This window comes from Dipodomys ordii, unplaced genomic scaffold (genome assembly GCF_000151885.1).
Source record: "Dipodomys ordii isolate 6190 unplaced genomic scaffold, Dord_2.0 Scaffold113, whole genome shotgun sequence".
NCBI classification, from domain to species: Eukaryota; Metazoa; Chordata; class Mammalia; order Rodentia; family Heteromyidae; genus Dipodomys; species Dipodomys ordii.
Genome location: NW_012267329.1, coordinates 3129987 through 3152259, shown reverse-complemented (window position 1 = coordinate 3152259; position 22273 = coordinate 3129987). Strand labels below are relative to the sequence as shown.

The following is a 22273-nucleotide window of genomic DNA, read 5'->3' as shown; positions in this document are numbered from 1 at the left end:
GAGTTATGGTACAAATAAGACAGCTTGGAAATGTCAATCCTCCTTTTGTTTTTAGGCCAATTTAAGCTTCACTGTGAAAGTTGAGTGCCCTGTAATTCTCAAGTCCAATCCTGACCAAGGTCCCACCAAGGTGGGTCTAACTGTTCTGCCTAGGATGATGAAAAGGAGCCTAGAGTATTCATGTTCCCCCTACACTCATTAGGTTTGACTGGATTACATACACAGGCATCTGTCTGGCCTCTTGATTAGCCTCAATTAGTTCACAAAGAATTGAGCTGGTCAGTGTTAATCCCATAACCCAGCATACAGGGTCTCTGATTATGAGCACATGGTAGAGCCCTTCCAACTGAGCAGACCATGTGCAAGAGACCATACTATTTCCTAGAGAATTTTGCTGTTCTGCCTTGGAGACCAAGTTTGCTCTTCACAGGAAATGGTAATTTAGAATGTGGACTATTGTACTTGGAGGCTATAGCCCAGTAGTAGATTAGCAGTCCTAGTTTCAGAACATCTAGCTTTTCTTCTCCGTTCCCAAGAGTCTACTGCTAAGTTTCCATTATGCCCTATGGCTAAAAAACTTGAGTTATGACAGGAAGGTCCTGGCATAACACTGCAATGAGCAATAAATGCTACTACTTTCTTTTTCAAATCAGGTCATTTTCAACTAGTTTTACTTACCTGGTGTACACAGTCTAAGAATTGTAAGAAGACTGGAGCAAAACCACTGCCCTGACAATTGAGGGTCAAGCTGCTCCGCTGACTGAATTTATGACCAAAAGACAACCATTCTTTTTCCACCAACATCCGAAAGCCTTCAAGTGTTCTATAAAATGGGTCACTGAGTAACTGCACCAATGATGTCACCTTGAGCCCAAGCAGAGAGATACTCATTAATTTCAGTACTGAAAAAATTCTATTGCTAAAATAAAAACATTTCCTTTTGATGACAGCTTATAAGCAAAATTACCTGGAAAGCAAATTTATTCCTAAATGCTCCTGTATAACAACTTGAATAAAGTCTATAAACTTTCTAAATAAACACTAAAACTCAAACTCATTTTGGCTACATGTTTTCTTTCATAAAATTATGACTTTGATTTTTTTAAATTAATTTTTTGGTGGTTCGTGGGGCTTGAACTCTGGGCTTGGGCGCTATCCCTCAGCTCTTCAGCTCAAGGCAAGCGTTCTACCACTTGAGCCACAGTGCCACTTCCGGTTTTCTAGGTAGTTTATTGGAGATTAGAGTCACAGACTTTCCTGCCTGGGCTGGGTTTGAACCTGATCCTCAGATCTCAGCCTCCTGAGTAACTAGGATTACAGGTGTGAGCCACCAGTGCCCAGCTTGACTTTAATCTTTAACTGTCCTTTTTTCTAGGTTAATTGATCAGATTAGGGAATTAGCTCATTTTTATTTTACTTTTTGGTAGGTGTAGGTTATTAGTGTTCTTTATTCTTTTCCTTTTCATCCTGGAGTAAAAATGAAGGGCTTAGAGAAGCCAGAAAAAGGACCGACAAACCTAAGGAACGACAGTCCACACCCCACATTGCTTGTCAAAAGCTCCATCTGCAAGTTTGCATGGTACATCTGTGTTATGAAGCCTGATAGCCAGAGCTTCATCTATGTAAGGGCCCACAGCTCATAGAACCTCCTGATGGACTGCCAGGTGGTTTTTAACAGGAACTTTCTCTACCCACAAATATACTAGTCATTACAGAAAAGATTTATCCCTAGAATTTATAGCCTAACTTGAAATCTGAAAATACATATGTAACAATTTACTTGTGTAGTGATGTCCCAGCCTTCTTCCAAACAGACCAAAACTGAGGAACCATTCTCAAGTACTTCGGATATGACCACAGCCAGCTGCATTATCCTGTGAAGCTAAGAGACAGGAGGCTAAATTAGATACATCAGAGGACAGACTTGCTGTCAACAATCGATAACCAAACAAGTTAGGAATAAAGCAGTTGGAATAAAGAACCATGTAATGTTTTAGATACTTAAGTTCTTGTTAAATCAAGATTAAACGAGGACACCTTTTACAACAATGTGTTTAATGTGTAATAAAATGAAATAACCGTACACAATTTCTTCAAAAATAGAAGACCTAGCCAGGTGCTGGTGGCTCACGCCTGTAATCCTAGCTACTCAGGAGGCTGAGATCTGAGGATCACGGTTCAAATCCAGCCTGGGCAAGGAAAGTCCGTGAGACTCTTATCTCCAATAAACCACTAGAAAACCGGAAGTGGCGCTATGGCTCAAGCGGCAGAGCACTCGCCTTGAGCTGAACAGCTGAGGGACAGCGCCTAAGCCCAGAGTTCAAGCCCCACGACCAACCTCCCCCCCCCCCGCACCCAAAAAAGTAGAAGACCTGTAATTCTATAAAATGGAAAAGACAGAGCCTAAGTGGCCTTGAAAATTCAACATAGTTATTGAACTTAGTTTTTTCCTGTGATGTATTAAGTTCTCTTTAAAATTCAATTTTTCTGGTATTAGTATGATAATCGCATATACTAAAAAACCCCACTGCTTTATATATTTTAAAATAATGGATTTATGCCAAGTGTGGTGGCACACACCTGTATTTACAGCACTGGGGAGGCTGAGCAGGACTGTAAGTTTGATACCAGTTTGGAAAAAATATTTAGAAAAAAATGGATTAATTTTATAATGTGAATTGTGTGAATTACATATTAAAATAAAAGACTTGTATTTTATTGCCTAGGAGGAAAATGTATATTTGTGCTTAGCTTTTTAAGCCAAGATAACTGATTCAAAATCTTTAATAATTAGGGTGTAGGTATAGGGTATAGATTTTAAAACCAAATCTGAACTAAAAAACCCCAAAACAAACCAATCCCCCATACCTCACATAAGCAGAGATGGATTATTTTAAGCTCATCCTTCCTAGAAATGGGAGGTTCTGCACTTGCCACTCCTACAAGGCCAGTCCTAAGCCTGGATCCTCTGAGGATTAGCATTTGCTCTAATAGTTTACTTTTAAAATGCTAGTAGCCCAAAGGGGACAATATTTAACTGTGTTAAGTTTCTACCATTTGGTATAGGTTCACTTTCTAACAAAGAGCGGAGTGTAGACTGTATCAATAACAGACAGGTGGTTGGTTGGTAAGGCTAGTTGGGGGTGTTAGCTCTTTTCATGGGTATTCTTTTTTTTTTTTTCCATGGTATTCTTATAACCTAAACTGCTTTAAGAATAATGAACACTTCTGAGATATACTTGTAACCAGTTGCATATATGGCTCTTTATTAAGAACCTTGAGAACAGTCACTGCCCTAGGTACTGATATTATCTCTTGGCTTCTTTGACTTTTAGTTTTGCATACTATGTTAACAATTTTTTTTTCCTCTTTAAGAAAGAGATGCTTGGAGGTAGATGGGGGCAGAGGACCGAAAAAGTAGAAATTCTTACAGGGTGAGAAGGAATAATGGATTCAGGATCAAGGGCCTATAGACAAAGTTGAAGGTTATATTACAGAGATACTGCTCTTGGCCAAATGTCTGAATTAGTGTCTAAAACACATATACGATAAATATCTTTTTGTGGTTTGGAAGAAATGTGGGCATATTTGTGTTGGCAAACCTTTTTCTACTTAATTTCTCAATAAAAATTCAATAAAAAAATCAGGGTGCTGTTGGTTCACATTTGTAATCTTAGCTACTCAGGAGGCTAAAACCTGAGAATCAGGGTTCCAAGCCAGCCTAGGCAGGAAAAGTCTGTGAGATTCTTCAATTAACCACCAGAAAACTAACAGTGGTACTGTGGCTCAAAATGGTAGAGTACTAACCTTAAGCAAAAAAGCTCAGGGACAGTGCCCAGGCACTGAGTTCAAGCCCCATGACTGACCAAAGGCAAAAAAATTAATAGAAATATCTTAAGGATAACTTAGCTGAATGATGATCTCTCCTCACACACATACATGTTTTGCAAACTTCTGGTGGATTTGGGGCATCCAGTGTACCTTTGGTGACAAATATAAAATCCAGAGATGCAGAATAGGCAGACAGATGAAGGATAGAAAGTGAGAAAGTAGAAAAGAGTTGGATCTTTAGTGTGATGGTTGCATATACTAAAAAACTACTGTTAAGTATTTTAAAATGATGGATTTATGTCTTGGTAACAGAGCAGAAGCCCCATAAATACTGGCTGATGAAATTTACTACACATAAAAAATTCCAAATAAAATTGTTTTCTTCTCTTTAGTATCTTAAGTACAAACTTTCAATTTTTAGAGATAAAAACCAAGTGATCAATAATTTGTCCTCCTTATTTCCTTTGTCCTACTGTTTCCTAAAACCAAAAGAAAGGCCTTTATAGGGGGCACATAATAAAGGAGAGCATAGAGTAGAGGAGTGTTGAGTATTTTTTTTTTTGCTAGTCCTGGGGTTTGTGAACTCAGGGCCGGGGTATTGTCCCTGAGCTTCTTTTACTCAAGGTTAGCACTCTACTATTTGAGCCACAGCACCACTTCTGGCTTTTTCTATGTATGTGGTACTGAGGAATTGAACCCAGGACTTCATGCATGCTAAGCAAGTAGTCTACCACGGAGCCATTTTCTCAGCCCGAGTATTGGTTTTGTATATTGGCCTAAGGCTCTCTTTGAATTTTAAGACAAACTCCCAGATGTTACCTGTGGGAACCACTCGGAGTCTCCCAGGGCCTTCAGGAATGTCACTTCTGAATCAGTAGGGATGGTGCTTGGGATACAAGCCCTCATCAGCTTTTTAAAACTGGCTTTTATTTGCCGGATTTCATGAAATTCAACAGGAACAAACTCACAGTTTAAAGCAAATTCTACCTTGAAGCTCTGTGGATGAAGATGAAGAGAATTAAACAGGCACAAAAAAGAGCAAAGTTTTCATACAGTTAGTTGAAGCCATTTAGCTGCAGAGGCTATAACAGGTCAAAACCATCATTCTTGTGCAAGTCATATGTCCGTAGTGTTGGGATGTCTAGTGGTTTGTTGGAATGGTTAAGTCTAGTAACTGCTAGGGATAGATTAATTAGCTTAGGGATGCTATCATTCTAAGAGCTATTATTGAGCTAGAAGTTGATGCAGTTTATAACATCAAAATTAAGCCAATGACAAATGGACAGTATGGTAAATTCAATAGTCTAATATCAGTTTTCCCAAGCTGTGCTTTGTAACTTTTTTGCTCAAGATTAGCTCTTAACCACTTCAGCAGCTGGCTTTTTGGGTAGTTAACTAGAGATAAGAGTCTCATGGACTTTGCTGCCTGGATTGGCTTCCAACTATGGTCCTCAGATCTCAGCCTCCTGAGTAGCTACAAATATAGGCAGGAGCCACCAGTGCCCAGCTATTTGCTTCCTATTATGAAAGTAAAACATTCATTGTAAAAGTGAAAAATAGTGATTCTTATTTCTCAAATCTTATTTTACTGTCCCAAAACTACTAGTAATATATATAATAAAATGTGCAAGAGTGTTGCTTCATGGCTTTGAGAAGTTCTTTTCTGCTCAGTATGAAACGTCTTTTACTTGTGTTTATCTGTAGTCCATATGGAATATATGCTGTTGCATTTATAATTAAAGAATGCTTTAATGGCCCAGTGGTATACTTCAATTTTGATAATGTTTGCCTGGTTCTGAAAATGGAAAGTCCTCTAACTTCTCAGGCCAAAGAATGAATTACCTCAGATTCATTCCACATTCTTCACATCCTACTCAATCTATTCTAGTGGATCATTTGCCTTTCAAAGAACAAAACTGCTTCCAGGATACTATAAAATAATGTAAATATACTTAATATTAAACTATAATCTTAGAAATTACTATGATGATAAATTTTGTTATGTATTTTTATTATGATTAAGCATGCTGCTAAGGACTTATATGTGGTCCATTTAATGTTTTATATTAGTTAAGTTTTTTTAGAAGGCCTATAAAAACTAAAAATATTTTTTTTGGTTTGAAATCAGGGCATCATGCTTGCTAGGCAGATCATCTACCATTTCACCATATCTTCTTTTTTGCCCTATTTTTTTGGGGAAGGTCTGACATTTATGCCTGGAGCCAGCCTTGGACCTTGGTCCTTCTACCTATGACCTCCTGACAGCTAAGATCATAGGCACATGCTGTTATGCCTGGCTTCACAATTTTCCTGCCTTAGTCTCAGTGCTGAAACTATAGGTGTATGCTACCATAATGGCTCCTAAGTTTTTCTGTGTTTTTTTTTGTTTTTTTGTTTTTTTGGTCCGGTTGTAGGGCCTGAACTCTGGGCCTGGGCGCTGTCCCTTAGCTCTTCAGCTCAAGGCTAGCGCTTTACCACTTGAGCCACAGCACCACTTCCGGCTTTTTTCTTTTTGCTTATGTGGTGCTGAGGAATCGAACCCAGGGCCTCATGCATGCAAGGCAAGTGCTCTGCCACTGAGCCAACTTCCCAGCCCCCTGTGTGTTGTTTTTTAAATAGCATTTTAAATATTTATTAGAAGACAAAAATTTTCTTTGTCTTAATTCCAATTTTAGACAGGAATAATGGTGCATGCCTCAAATCTAAGTACTTGAGTTGAGGCAGGAACACCATGAGTTTGAGGCCAGCCTGGAGTAAAAGGCTATCTCAAGAAAAAAAGAAAATTAAAAATAAATTAAAAATTAATTTTAGGAGGCTACTCTGTAGAAATAATCTAAAGTATTGGGACCCTTCAGTGAAATCATCTCAACAACAACTAAAAAACCTCCCATTTGCTAAAAAATGTGATTGCAATTTTACATATATTGAATGTTAAGTAGTGACAAAAAGCACTATACAGACTATTAGACAACATGGAAATAAGATGTGAGGGCTTGTGATAAAAGAACCTAGAAAAAAACTCATGTACAGTGCTATTTTTAAAATAATAGATAGTTTACTTTTCAGGAAAAACAGATTCCTTTCTAATTTCCAGCTGTCTACTAACAAGATATGTCTTTTATCCTAAAACCTGGGAGTTAGTTGAGATATTATACTGGGTATAAGATATTAAGTGAAATAAGCCAGGCCCAAAGAAACATAGGTCCCATGCTTTACCTTATTTGCAATAACTAGTACATGTGTAGGACAAGCAGAAAAGATCAAAAGCTATGTACTTCTGACCATATAAGATGATGTTAAACGGAATGAACCCCAAGATAGGGACACAAATATCTTTTTTCTTTCTTGCTATTGTTTCTAACATATTTATAATGTACCATGTGATTTTTTTGTTTCTTTGTATGTTCCTCCCCCATGGTATAACCCCTTTTCACTGTATTTGATGTCGGTGCCCTGCATCTTGTATATATACTTCTCTAATTCAGGGAGGGGAAGGGAAAAAACAAAATGCTTAAATAAGGACACAGGTTGACCTAGTGTAACAATGAGATGTACAAGACACTATGTTGAAAGCGAACTTTACAACTTGGGGGGGAAGATAGTTGTGGAGGTGGGAGGGAAGGGATGGTAGGGGAAAAACAAAAGAGGAGGCAACAATGCTCAATAGGAAATGTACTCAGTACCTTGCTCATGTAACTCTAACCCCTTTGTACAGTATTTTTACAATAAAAACATACAAAAAAAGAAATGTGGTACTATTAAGAATTATGAACTAAAAAAAAGAAGGCTAAATTCAAGATGATTTTGAAAACAACTGTCACTTATGGGCCTTTCTTTATGATACCTTTGTTTGAAGATAAAGGCATAGAGTAGCATTGGGACAGTGCTGTGTGAGATAGAATGTGGCACTTATCAAACAGATGTAGAGCCAGACTTTATAGATACAACTGAAGTAATAAAAAACAAAACCTGGAAGTGGCGCTGTGGCTCAAGCGGTAGAGTGCTCACCTTGAGCTGAAGAGCACATGGACAGAGCCCAGGCCCAGAGTTCAAGCCCCACGACCGACCAAAAAACAAAAAAACCTGAGTGGAATATATAAAATTGCTAATAACAACTCTTGTGCCAATATGATAGAAAATACAATTTATTGATGAAAAGAAGGAAGGAAGGATTCTAAGTGGTCTATCAGTCTTTTTTTTTCTTGTCAGTTGTGGGGCCTGGGTGCTGTCCCTCAGCTCTTCAGCTCAAGGTTAGCACTCTACCATTTGTGCCACAACACCACTTCCGGATTTTTCTGCTTATGTGGTGCTGAGGAATCGAATCCAGGGCCTCATGCATGCAAGACAAGCATTCTACCACTGAGCCACCTCCCCAGCCCAAGTCTATCTCTTAATCAAGTAAGTATGAGGACCGATGCAGAAGTAAGAATTAGGGAGCTAAATCTTGTAGAGTGTCTCAGATCACACAGTATGCTAAAGGCTGGAAAGCCTATGCTCTGGAAAAGACAATGGTGCCAAAGAAGTTTTGAAGGTAACTTTGGATCACTGTGAAGAGTTCCAAAGATTTTCTGGGGATACAATTACCTTCTGTATAAGAAGACATATATGTAGACATAAAAGGTAAACACTACCCAGCAGTTTCGTGCCCTCTACCTACTCTAAAGGCTGGTGAATAAGTGACTGCAGCAGTCTAGGCAGGAGGAAGAGTCAGCAATGGCAACCAGCTAGAGGAGAGATGACTCAAGCAGTGGCATCTCAAGTGCTGAGCATGTAGGAGCATGTAGGCTGAGAGACTCTGCTTAATGGTTCAGCCAAAGGTCTGTCTACACTGTTCAGTGCTAAACTGTCAGGAGATTTCCGAACAAATACTTTCATTTCCTACACATTTGTTGGTAGTTGTAAAATTTATTTTCTAATGTGTGACTTGGAGAATATTAAATCCACGAAATTACTGTTGCTTTTGGAGGTAGGGACTATCTTTAGTGTTAATGACATGTCAGCATAATGAAGCTCTTTAACATGGTAATAGTAAAAAATTGGTTAGCATCTAATATTTTGATTTTTTAAAATTGTTCTTGGTTGTGGGGTTTGAACTCTAAGCCTGGGCACTGTCCCTCAGTTCTTCTACCACTTGAGCCATAGAACCACTTCCGGTTTTCTGGTGGTTAGCTAGAGATAAGAGTTTCACAGATTTTCCTTTCTAGGCTGGCTTTGAACAGCAATCCTCAGATCTCTGCCTACTGAGTAGCTAGGATTACAGGCATGAACCACTGACATCTAGCTAATATTTGAATTTATGACCTATTTTAGGACACATATCTCTTCCTATTTGACCTCTAAAAACTTGTGCCTCAGAATACCTAGTCTTGGCCTTCTCTTGCTTTCATATGCAGTGCCTGTCTTCACTCTACATCCTATAGCTTTCTTGCATAGGCACAGATTCCTGTAAAAAGAATGTTAATCGGTACTTCCTGTGGAAAACGGCCTAATAGGAATTATATCTTTTCTTTTTTGTATATTTCTTAATATTTCTGATATTTTAAAGGATTAATAAATTTTTCATGACTAATGTGCACATGTATTCAAATACAAATAAATATATATAGAGAGTGTACATATAAATATAGAGCTAAAATTTTATTTAGATTAAGTTCAGAATCACACTATAAAAAATTTCTGGCAAAGCTGGTCTGGTTTTCTTACCTGCTTTCATGTCTCAAACAATTTCTTTTTTTTTCTTTTTTGTCGGTTGTGGGGCCTGAACTCTGGGTTTGGGTGCTGTCTCTCAGCTCTTCAGCTCAAGGCTAGTGCTCTACCATTTGAGCCATAGCACCACTTCCAGCTATTTCTGCTTATGTGGTGCTGAGGAATTGAACCCAGGGCCTCATGCATGCAAGACAAGCACTTTACCACTGAGCCACCTTCCCAGCCCCTCTCATATAATTTCTAAGTGAGAGAGAAAAATCTTACCCTTAGTTGTGACTTTTCACCAAATATGTAAAGGGATGCTTGGCGTTTCAAGAGCTGGTTTTGAAGGTAGGTGCTGTTACTAAAGGAGGCTGGGTGATCCTTGCCTGCCAGCCGGGCACCAACATCAACGAAGGATGTTGGAGAGCTGATCAAGCGAGTACTGGAGCGAAGACTTGCCCATACACCTTCACAAAAGTTAAGAAAACAGTGAGATCATCTGTTGTGGGAGTGCCACTGAATAAGAAAAATGATGCATGCTCTGGAGTTACAGATTTAGAGGTAATAGTTAATTATCTCCTGATTATTTGATCATATTGTCACAAAAGCACTTCAAAATAATTTAAGTACAGACTCAGAAGGAGCTAAGAAGTCACTCATATCCCATTTTTATATGTTCATGTAAGTTCTGCACTTGAAAGTAAACACTGAAATCCTAAGTGCAGATTGGAAAAACAGAATGCAAGCAGGAGGCAGCAATGAAGCCTAGACAGGAGAAGACAGAGAAACTCAATTTCTTAGGGCTTGAAAGAAGTAAAGGAATATTCTTCTGCACAGTCAATTCAACAAGAAATCTAGATTAGAAACTTACTAAATCTACTAAAAGTAGAGATAGATTTATAACGTTTATCATTTAAGTCTTATACATGTAAAGGGTATAGATTTTTTAATTTCTATAACATGAGAAATTATAAAATTGCTAATGGTGTGTTTCAATTTCAGGAAGCACTATTTTAAATGTAGTCAGAAGCAGCTGAGCATGGTGGCTCAAGCCTGTAATTGTAGCTACTTGGGAGGTACAGGTTAGGGGATCATGGTTTGAGGCCAGCTTGGTAATAAAAGTTTGGGATTCCATCTCAATCAATGGCTGAAACACAGTGGTACATGCATTTCATGCCATGGGGATTGCAAAATGGCTGGGTGTGGTGGCATGAGTCTTTCATTCTAGTTTCACAAGGGAGCACTAATAGGAGAAACATGGTTCAGGCTGATCCAGAAATAAACCAAGACCCTATTTTAAAAAACAGACAACACAAAAAGGGATGATAGAGTGGCTGGACTGGCAGAGTACCTGCTTAGTAAGTACAAGGCCTTGAGTTTAAATCCCAGAACTGCCAAAAAAAAAGAGTCAGAGAAGATACCTTCTAAGACAAAGGCCAGGCCAAATAGCTACAAGTCTCATTATATAAACTGACCTTATTTTTTTAATCAAAGATTTCTCTATTCAAATGAGTTTATTAAATACTAAACACCCAAACACAAGCCACATACTAATCCTCTAATTGGACTAGCACTGCAGCAATTTCAAAAAAAAACAGAGCTCCTTCATAAACTCTGTGCCTGCAGACCATAAAGTTTGTTCACTGATGGGGTCATTAGGGCTTTAAGGCTGTTTCAGGAATTAAAATTTTTTGCACTGATGAAGTTGTTTTTAGACTAGAAGTCACCATGATGTCACATCTGCTTCCCTATCAATATTTATGGAGTTAGTACAATTCCCAAGAAAAGGTTTCTTAAGTGGTAAGCTGCTTAATATGAAGCTATAGTTCTACACATATATATCTTAGATATTATGGCAAATGCTTTTTTAAATCTGTAAATGGAATCACAGAATGTGGATGAAAATAAAGGATATAATTGACAGACATGTGAAAATCACTTGTAACACATACTTTAATATGAAAATGGTTTTCTAAGAATAATATATCAGACACATAATACAGTACCTTAATTATGGACTCTTTCCTTAGCTGCAGATTTGGAATTTGACTGAGTAAAACATTTATCTCAGAACCCATGCACTAGTAGGTTAGATTAAAAACAGGAGAAATGAAATGTATATTGCAGCAAACATCAGAGGAGGTTGAATATGAGAAGAACAGGCTGTTTAATTTTTCAGATTAAGTTAACATGGGGAAAATGAAAATTCAATAAAAGTGGGAGATTTAACAACAGAAAGCTGCAAAGGCATAAAAAGATGAACTGAGTATCTGTTAAATGAAATTTCAGCACCTGTTTATCAATACTGTAAGCACAATGAAATGGACAGCACAGCAGGCAGTGCCACTAACAAATTATACCAAATGGGATAAGCTTTTGAAAAGTATCAGTCAGAAATAATCTTATATAATAAAACTAAGGAATTTGAGTTATGTGTGTCAATAATAGAAATACACTGGCACGTGGATTAAGGAGATTGGCTGGCAAATACTACATGTGTACAGCAATTTGTTCTTTGACTAAGGTCACATCAGGAAATAAGAAAGCTCTAACAACCATTTGGAATAACTAAGGGCATGATTTTGCAGTAGAACATTAAGCACTGCCACACTACCTTCTCATCTTTCCATTCAGAAATTATATTTTCCATAAATATAAATATAGTAGAAGCAGCAAAAATTCTTTATCTTGTGACAATACCTAATACCATTAATAAGACAACTTTTGATGTCTGAAAGTAATGACTTCTTTTAAAACCCCTACTTGTGCCAAAATGATAGGCAGTATTAGAGATAATGCTTTTGTAATTTGAGTAATATTGTTTCCCTCCTCCCCCCATAAAGTGTTTTGTGACCTACAAACTTTGCTTGGTAATAATAAAAATGGTGAATAGTCAACATAACTTCTTGAGCAAAAGATTATTAAAGTCCATTATAGGAAAATACTCTATATTTATTTGGGATTACTAAAAGCTGTGTCTTTTAGCTATACCATGAGAAATTGTGCAAAATATAACAATATGACAAAAGAAAAATCACTAGAAGTGATTTTACTTCTTACTCCTTTGGAAGCAGGAAATTAAGACTATAATGACATTAAATGGCCAAAGGAAGTGGGAAAATAAGACTCAAAATGACTTGTCCTAGCCCACTGCTGCTACTGTATGTAGAGAATAGATACTATCAGAAGAGACAAAGAATAAAGGATCTAGTGGATGTTGAAGGTATCAGGAAACAATATCTCTTCTTCCAATTTGTCACTGAAATAATGGAAGATCTGGGAGGCTTTGGGAATGAAAAGTTGAGTAAAAGAATTATTTTCATTTCTGATTCTAGCTTAAGATACCAGAAGGATATATATCTCTGAACAGAAGCAAACCTATAAGGAAATAAACTAAAGTTCATGATATTTTTTCAGCAGCAAATATCTGGGAGTGGTGTCAAAACAATAATTATAGACTCACATTTGCATAAATGGTCAAAATCAAACTAGATTTAACCCAAAGAAGTAAATATATAGCCTTTCAGGTATCTTTGAGACTAGCATAAGCCATGAATCTAAGGCCAATGTATATAAAAAAAGACAATGTACTTGAAACAGATTAGTGAAAATCCATGGGACTTAGGTAAAAACACGAGAGACCTTTTAAACCTAAGTTTATATTACCAACCACTTGGCCAAAGACATAATGGATACCACGTTCTTGATGAAGCTTCCAAAGGCAAAATACAAGGGCAGGGTATTGGTGGAAAAGCTGTACTAACTAAATATTTCCTGGAAGTTGGTTCTACTAAAAGTTGAATGGAAAAATTATTGACTTGCCTTTTCTTTGAGTAGGGGGCAGTACTGGGGTTTGAAAGCAGAGCTTCACACTACTGTTTAAGCCAAGCCTCGAGAGTCCTTTATGCTTTCTTTTTTCTTTTCGGTATCAGGCCTAAAGCCATAGCTCTACTTCCAGCTTTTTGGTGATTAATTGGAGATTAAAAAAAAAAAGTCTCATGGACTTTCCTGCCTAGACTGGCTTAAAACCATAATTCTCAGAGTTAGCCTTTTGAGCAGCTAGAATTACAAGCATGAGCTACCAATGCCTAGTTCTGGTTATTTCTGAGACAGGGTTGCAGATTTACCCTGAGATAAAGGACATGAGAACTACTTTTTGCCCAGGCTGGCCCTGGAAGGACTGCATAGCTGGAATGACAAGTGTGTATTACCATGCTCAACTTCATAGGTTGAAATGAGGTCTTGAAAACTTTTTGCCTGGTCTGGCCCTAAACCACAATGCTCCCACTTTTACCCTCTTCAGTAACTATGATTGCAGGCATAACTCTTTATGCCTGACTTGCCTTCTTGTCAATATAATAGGAGCATCTCTAATCTGGAAATCTAAAATTTTTAAAAATCTGAAGCTTATTGGGTATTGATATGACTCTAGAATTTTGATTTAAGGATGCTTAACCTATAAAATCTATTCAAATATTCCAGAATCTAAAAAAATACTGAAATCTGAATGCATCTGGCCCCAAGCATTTAACATTTAGATAGTAATAAAGAAAGCTGCAATGCTGAACCAAATTTTGACAAGAGTTCTTGGCAACAGGAATCCTACAAAAATAATGGAATTCTAGAATTTCAGGAAAAAAGCTAAATATAACTGTTTTGGGTTACACTGTGTCCCCCCAAATTAATGTGAAGTCCTGTCCCCCATAATCTCATAATATGAATTTATTTGGAAATAGGATTGTTGAAGATGGAATGAGTTATAATAGGTAACATTGGAGTAGGGTGGGCCCTTAATACAAGGGCTGTGTTCTTATAAAAAGGGGAAATTTAAAGACAAGAATAGAGGAAAATACCTTGTGAAGATGAAAGCAGAGCTCTAGTTATGTTTCTATAAGCCAAGGAATGTCAAAGATGGCTAGAGAATCTCCAGAACGGAGCGAAAGGCTTGGAAACAGATTTTTCACTTTTAGCCCTCAGGAGAGCCAATCAGCTGTTCTCACCTTGATCATAGATTTCTACCCCTTCCACAGTCCCAAGGCTATTAAAGTTTAAGCACCTTAATATGTGGTACAATCTATGGTAGCCTTAGAAAAGTGGGCAAACGACCTCAAGGCCTGGCACATTAATTATAATGGAAGATGACACAAAGTTGAAAGCACTTAGGAAATACTGCAATATCACAAAATTCTGATGAGGTGAAAAAAAAGCATCCAAATATGACTACTAGAACAAAAATATGGTTTTCAGAAGGGGAAAAAGTTCATTTTAAAAAGTAGGGCCTCTATTTTGATTCTGAATCAAATTTTAGAATAGATTATTAATGCAGCTATTTATGATTATTTAGGTAAAAGCACTGATTTTTTTAGGCATGTCAAAATAACCATGAAATTTTTTTGTGATTCAGATAATAGTTTAAGAGACTAGCAAATCTTGAACTAAAAGATTAGTAGAGATTTAGAACCATGGCCCAGGTGAATTTTAGTAGGAAAACCAGTACAGAACAGTCTCTTTCTTTAGAAAGGCTTACATTATTTTGCTGTAGGCCTTTGTCCTTAGCTTTGGTTTGTTCAAATTAAAACAAAACAAAATCAACAATAAATCACATGAATGATTCAAGTGGACAAAACTAGTACTCAAAAAATTATTAGTCCACATTCAAAAACACCATAGGAGATGAAACTCTGTAGGCAACCCCCCAGGCAAGTACATTGAGAACAGTAGTAAATATAGAGCAAACAGGAATTTCAAATGGTATTAACCTTAGCAAGAACTTAACCTTCAAATGAGGTTGCCTCCCATAGCTAATGAATACTAGATTTGATCACAATGTGATAAGATGGTAAGCAGACTACACTCCAACAAGTTGGAGAAATTTAGTTAACAAAACACTGGTAGAGAGAAAACATAACAGGTTTTAAAGCCAAAGACCTGAAGATGGAATTAAAGTTAGTTTCTAATTTTAGAGGGCAGAGTTAGGTTCAATACATGAAAGTTATGGGGTAGTAAATTTTTAGACCAATATGAGAAAGAACTTTCTAAGAAATAAGAGTTGCTTACATATGGAAAGGATTATTTCAGGAAAGAAATGAATTTCCCATTCCTGATAATATTTAAGCAGAGCCAAGATCCCTTAGCATGTTTGAAGAAGACTCAGCCTTCTGTGAGGATGAGAAGTATCTAAGATCCATTGATTCCATGTGAAGCAGGAGAACTTTATAATCATGATGCCTGGGTTGTAATTTCCTCTGCCTCGTTTTAAAAAACCCTCAGAACACAGAACCAGAGTCACCTTTTAAAGCTTAGTTTTTCTCTATTTTTCCCCTCATGCCAGAAGCTATGGACTGGAGGAAGAGCAAAAGAAGTTAGTTACAACATTATTCTGGCCTGGAGGAGGGGCAAAAGAAGTCCCAACATTGTTCTATCTTATCCTTCAAAGAAATCTTTCAGAAAACAAAACTAGTATGTCTTGGAGTCATAGTCCTGGGTCTAGTATCATTTCTGTTTATAGGGCTGGTTATATTTTTTGTTGTATCTTTCTGCTCTTCAAACCTGGTGACTCTGGACTGGGAAGGTGGTAGAGTGCTTGCCTTGTATGCATGAGGTCCTGGGTTCGATTCCTCAGCACCACATAAGCAGAAAAAGCCCAAAGTGGTGCTGTGGCTCAAGTGGTAGACTGCTAGCCTTCAGCTGAAGAGCTGAGGGACAGCACCCAGGCCCAGATGGACAAGGAAAACAAAACAAAACCAACCCCCCAAAACTGGTGACTCTCTCAGGGTGATTTACCATTTAAGTGTGCTCCCCTTATTTCCTAATTCTCCCAAACACATTGATATGTAAGATACAAGCAATGACTGTCTCATGAGGTGAAATCTGGTCATCATGTTAGCAATAAGTTGATCATTTAGAGAAGGGCCATTAAAAATAATGAAAAATAATTGGAACCATATTTATTTTAAAATATATGCTATCTAGAAAAATGTTTTGTGCTTTTAAGTTTGTATCAGTCAGTGCTCAGTTATAAAATCAATCTTACTAACCTCCTCGAGCAAAGCTATTGGATGGGTTTACATCCAAATGTCCTGGCACTACCTGTTTAAGCACAGTGGACATTCTTGAAGTCATCTTTTCAGTCCCTAAAAGTCAGCCAAAAAGAAGAACAAAAACCATATTGTTTGGGTTAACATTACTCAAATGACAAAAAGTTATCTTCATGTGTAGCATGTTTAATTGCTGCCAAACACTGTACTTCTTAAGTACCAAAGCTTAATTAGAGATAACAAGGCAATGTTATTTAATCAGAGATACACACACATTTGAAAGATTATAGAGTTAAGTTTGGCAAATGCAATCAGAGAATTTAATGATAAATGAAGCGAGGCATGCATGGTGTTACTTTACAAGAAAAGCCACTTTCTGCTTATGTAGAGCTATTTCAAACAGCTGATTAAGCCAAAGAGACCAACTTTTCAAGTCACATGCTCCTCTCTAACACGTTAGGGTTACCTCTACATGAACCCTTTGGGGTTCCACCACATGATAACTGAAATAGAATATTAGTACAAGTCTTAATGGCTTTATTCAAATCCAGAGAAAACAAACTAATGCAAAATTGTAAAAGGCTAAAGAAGTTTTGGGAATTTCAAACAAACAATGATTTTAACACATATATATTTAACAAACAAAATACTCAATTTGAAAATTATATTTCATAATAATATTTTAAGGTTTATTTAAGATTATTGAGTAAAAATTGACTTTAAGTTCCTTACCTCTTAACTCTTTTTAAGAGAAAATAATGGAATTGCTAAGTATAGTGATTAATTACTAGGTATTACAGTGGTATTGACTTATAAGTATAGGAGTAAAAATTAATGGTCCCATAGGGTAAAAAATTTGCTAAGGTCATGTTTATGGAACAGTAAATGTAACTAAAAAACTAAATCCTAGAAATACATGTGTAGTAGTAATTAATAAGAAGAGTATTATCAAATCTTACCTGGAGACAGAGCAAGTGCTGGCCTGACAGTAAGTGTATTGTTGCCTTTGAGTTTCTGATGGACAGAAACTGCATTCAATAAAGCTTGCAAGTATTTTTCTTGTTCTATGCTACTGGAAGATTCTAAAGAGGAGGTAGGAGCTACAAAAGGAAAAAAAATGAGATAAGACAAATGATTTCCTTGTTAAAGCAGCTTTTATAGATACCTCCTTTTACTCTGTCCAGATAGTCTCATATTACCACATCCAATGTAGAAACCAACTCTATTTAAAGCCCCAATCAATTGAATGGCTAATCCTATGATACTGGATTTATATACCTACTTCTCAGATGCTTTATCATCATAGAAGATATTCTTGAAGTTTTCCTTTCAGTCCCTAAAGAGCCCACATCTGAAAAAACAGGACAGGGGGCTATTCCCAAGCACAGGTATAGCTTTTTTAATCCAAGAACTCAAAGTGATAATCCCTTAGATTATCCTGCTTTAATACCTTGCCCATACTACTGTTTGGGAGTGGAGGATGGAGGGGTTTGTCTGGCATCCTATAATCAACAGAGGTGGTTTTCCAATACCATAAGCTTTATTCCAATTTTGTCACATAGGCCTGACAGGAAACATAAACTTGTACAGGAATTTGTTGAGGAAAGAATAAAAGAAGAATGGAAGAAGATGGGGAGTATGAAAAGAACAACTACAACTAGATTCCTTGATCCTTCAAAATAAAGAAGGGAAAAAGTATGCAAAGATGGAAATAATCATGAGATCAAACAATTGGAGGGGCCATAAGCTTTGTATATGTAGAGCAAAATACAATCACTGAAACTAGTTTAGGTATTTTAAGGAGTATCAGGAAGGTATAAATTTTTTTACAACTTGATGGGCTAGGAAGAGTGCTTGCCTTGCATGCATGGGGCCATGGGTTCCATCCTCAGCACCACATTAGCAGAAAAAGCCAGAGGTGGTGCTTTGGCTCAAGTGGTAGAGCGCTCGCCTTGAGCTGAAGAGCTGAGAGACAGCGCCCAGGCTCAGAGTTCAAACCCCACGACCAACAACAACAAAAAAATGATGACATCTTAGAGTTTAAAAAGTATAATAGCATGTTAGTGTTGATTGTAAAATGCTAATTATTTTCTGTTCAAGTTGTAAGAAAAAAATTAAATAATTTTTAAATACGTTTTATTCTATTTATTTTTTGTTAGTTTTCTAGTGGTTTACTGGAGATAAGAGTCTCATGGACTTTCCTGCCCGGGCTGGCTTTGAACCGTGATCCTCAGATCTCAGCCTCCTGAGTAGCTAGGATTACAGGCATGAGCCATTGGCGCCCGGCAGATGTCATCATTTGTAAGATGGACTTGCCATTTAAAACTGATCACATTAACTGGAAGATGGATCCCAATTTTAAGGACAGTAAAAAATGAATATGTTTGCTCAAAAAATGAAATACAGTAAATCAGTATCAAATAAAGCAGAAACCAGTAAAATACGTTATTCTTTCTCTACGAAGAGCTCAGGGGCATGCTCTTACAGATACTTCTAAAATGATTAATGTATATAATTCAAGTGATTGTGTTCTATTATATATACTATGTGGCTTGGGAGATTCCCTACACATAAACTAGTAAAAGTCAATGTCCTCCAGTTACACCAGTGCTGAGACTCCATGCCAGACAGAATAATACAGCATTGTCTATGTGCTACTCTGATGCCAACCTAAAGATTAAGGACATAGTAGCCAACCTCAAAAAGTTCCTGTCCAAGGAAATAAGAATGACCAACAGACACATAAAGAAATGCTCAATATCTCTGGCCATAAAAGCAATGCAACTCAAAACTACATTGAGATTATACCTCACACAAGTTAGAATGGCCATTATCAAGAAAACAGTAACAGGTACTGGTGATGATGTGGCCAAAAGGGAACACTACTACAGTGTTGGTGGGAACATACACTTGTTCAACCATTCTTGAAAGCAGTATGAAGGTTCCTCAAAAGACTAAACATAATGCCCCCTTATGACCCAGCAATCCCACTCCTGGGCGTTTACCCAAATGATCACAAACAAGCCCACACTAAAGCTACCAGCACAACTATGTTCTCTGTAGCATTATTTACCATAGGTAAGTTAAGGAATCAGTCCAGATGCCCCTCAGTAGATGTATGGACCAAGAAAATGTGAGATATATATATATATATATATATATATATATAAATGGAATTGTATGCTTCTATCAGAAAGAATGATATAATCCCATTAGTCAGGAAATAGAAAGTCTTAGAAAAAAATCATATTAAGACCCAAAGAAACATAGGCTTCAAGGTTTCCTCATCTGTAATAAGTAGTATATGCCTAGAATAGTCCTAGCAGAGGTTTATGACAGCCCAAAAGCTATGTACATATGACCATATAAAATGATACTAATTGAAATGATCTCTGCGATGTGGAAATAGAGGGTTATTTTTTGCCTCCCCCCCACCCCCCCGGCTTTTCTCTCTTTCTTTGTATATTTTTTGCAGTTCCTTTGTCTGGTGTTTTTTTCTCCTCAGGTTTATTCCCCGTGGTCACAGTTTCTGATTTGGGTACTCTTTGTCTTATATATAAGTTTATCTGATTTGGGGAAGGGAAGGGGAATCACAAAAATTGTGGGACAAAGGTGAACCAGTGCAACAACAATACTCACTACACACTATGTTAGAAATGAACTTTACAACTTTGGGAGTTGGGGAGTCTGGAGAGGGGAGGGAGAGCAGGAGAAAATGAGGGAGGGGTTAAAACTATTCAAAAAGAAATGTATTCATTACCTTTTTATGTAAGTATGACCTCTCTGTACATAACCTTTACAATAAAATTAAATTTAAACAAAGTAACCCTCCAATTTGAGTTTACCTATTTAAAAAAATTGTTATTATAAAGGTGATATACAGGGCTGGGAAGATGGCTCAGTGGTAGAGAGCTTGCCTTGCATGCATGAGGCCCTGGGTTCGATTCCTCATCACCACATAAGCAGAAAAAAACAGAAGTGGTGCTTTGGCTCAAATGGTAGAGTGCTAGCTTTGAGCTGAAGAGTTGAAGGACAGCGCCTCATGGCTGACAAAAAAAAAAAAAGTGATGTACAGAGGAGTTACAGGTAATGAGTACCATTTCTTTTTGGACAATGTCACCTCTTCCCTTACTCTCTCCCAATTTTTCCCTCCTGTCCCCACCTATGAGTTGTATAGTTCATTTTCAGCATAGTGTTTAGCAAGTACCACTGCTACATTTGTTCACACTTTGTCCCTCCATTTCTGTGCTGCTTTTATCCTCTCAAAGACAGAATAAGTGGACAAACAAGACAAAAAGAAAACAATAACAAAGAAAAACTCTCATTTCCATTTCCTGGAGTTCATTTTGATAAATATTATTTTATATGATTAGAGGCACATAATCATTGGCCCTTGTGTCCCTCCCCTAAGAGTATCCTCCTTTGATCTCACTGTGTGAGATTATCTCATTTCAAAGGGGGAAGAATGCTGCTCTTTATAATAGGATCTGATCATTTTACTGAGCACTTATAAGCTAGAAACTGTGAGAAAACTCAACAAACTACAGCTTCTGATAAGACTTTATATATGATACTTGCTAATATTATCAGAAAAAGGGACAGCAGCACTTATTATTTCCCTAGCTTCCTAAAACAGCCTCTTGAGAGTTCCTAAGGCGGCATTTTATTTCATTAATTTGCTTTGATTGTGAATGTAGGAATGAGGCAGGATATCTGATATCACATGGGACAAAATCCTTATTTGCAACTGAGGTCAAAAGTCATTAAATATATGTGGATGGTTCCCAGAAAAAGGAAAAAGAGTGTTAGTTTCCATCTGTGGATACTCTCGTTTTCTGAAATGTCAAGTAGCCTAGAACCAAAGCTATTGCAATTCACTATTCACTAAAAGTTGAAATAAAGATCAGATGTACTAAGCAAGATGTCAAATTCAAGGTGAAGTCCCACATTACTAAGCTGAACATGTTATATGAAGCACGCTGGAATAGTTGATGTGTGAGACAAGGCTTGATGAAAGAACACAGATGGTATTTTACTTTGTTTTTAGGAAGACCTTTTTCTTTTGTTCTATTTTTCCTTTGAGATAAGTTCTTGCCATGGTACTCAGGGGGTAGCTTTGAACTCCTGTGCTCAAATGATCTTAGTCTTTCCAGTAGCTGAGTACAGAAGTGTGTCAGGCTTATTTTTAAGAATACTTTTAAGTGAAATGGTCACAGTTGTGCTGTAGAGAGATGCTTACCGGCCTGAGGAGAGTTCTGAGACTTGAAAAGACCAACAACTCCCTTCCCATGGAATCCTCCAGATCGGAGGAGCAAAGTTCCACTTCTTGAGTTCTTCCAACATACCACAGGTAGGCGATTGTGTCGATAGCAGCGGGCTACTCTTGGTAAACTACTGTCCTGTACAGATTGAGGTATGACTAAAAGGCCAGGATAGCTTCAGGATGTGAGGAGAAAAGGATTGGGAGAGAGGGAGAATATAAGAATATGAACAACATAGCAACCATTTTCTATTTACTTTTCTCCCATTGACTAAAAGCCATTCCTAGGTTTTTTCTTTCTTTCTTTTTTTTTTTTTTTTGTGGGTGTGTGCTGGTCCTGGGGCTTGAACTCCCTGACCTTTTGTGCTTATAGCACTCTACCACTTGAGCCTCAGCTCCACTTGCAGCTTTTTTTTTTGGTGATTACTTGGAAATAAGAATCTCATGGACTTTCCTG

General features: G+C 37.3%; 1 protein-coding gene across 1 annotated transcript in view; it reads right to left on the bottom strand.

Moving 5' to 3' along the window:
• Positions 1–22273, bottom strand: part of Sbf2 (SET binding factor 2) — a 298843-nt gene that overhangs the window by 24473 nt on the left and 252097 nt on the right. The window contains exons 23-29 of the mRNA XM_013028675.1: positions 21796–21996; positions 17516–17656; positions 16557–16652; positions 9802–9986; positions 4651–4827; positions 1781–1882; positions 679–864 (exon numbers count right to left, since the gene is read on the bottom strand). Of these exons, the coding sequence (XP_012884129.1) occupies positions 679–864; positions 1781–1882; positions 4651–4827; positions 9802–9986; positions 16557–16652; positions 17516–17656; positions 21796–21996 (1088 nt within the window). The remainder of the gene's footprint in view (positions 1–678; positions 865–1780; positions 1883–4650; positions 4828–9801; positions 9987–16556; positions 16653–17515; positions 17657–21795; positions 21997–22273) is intronic.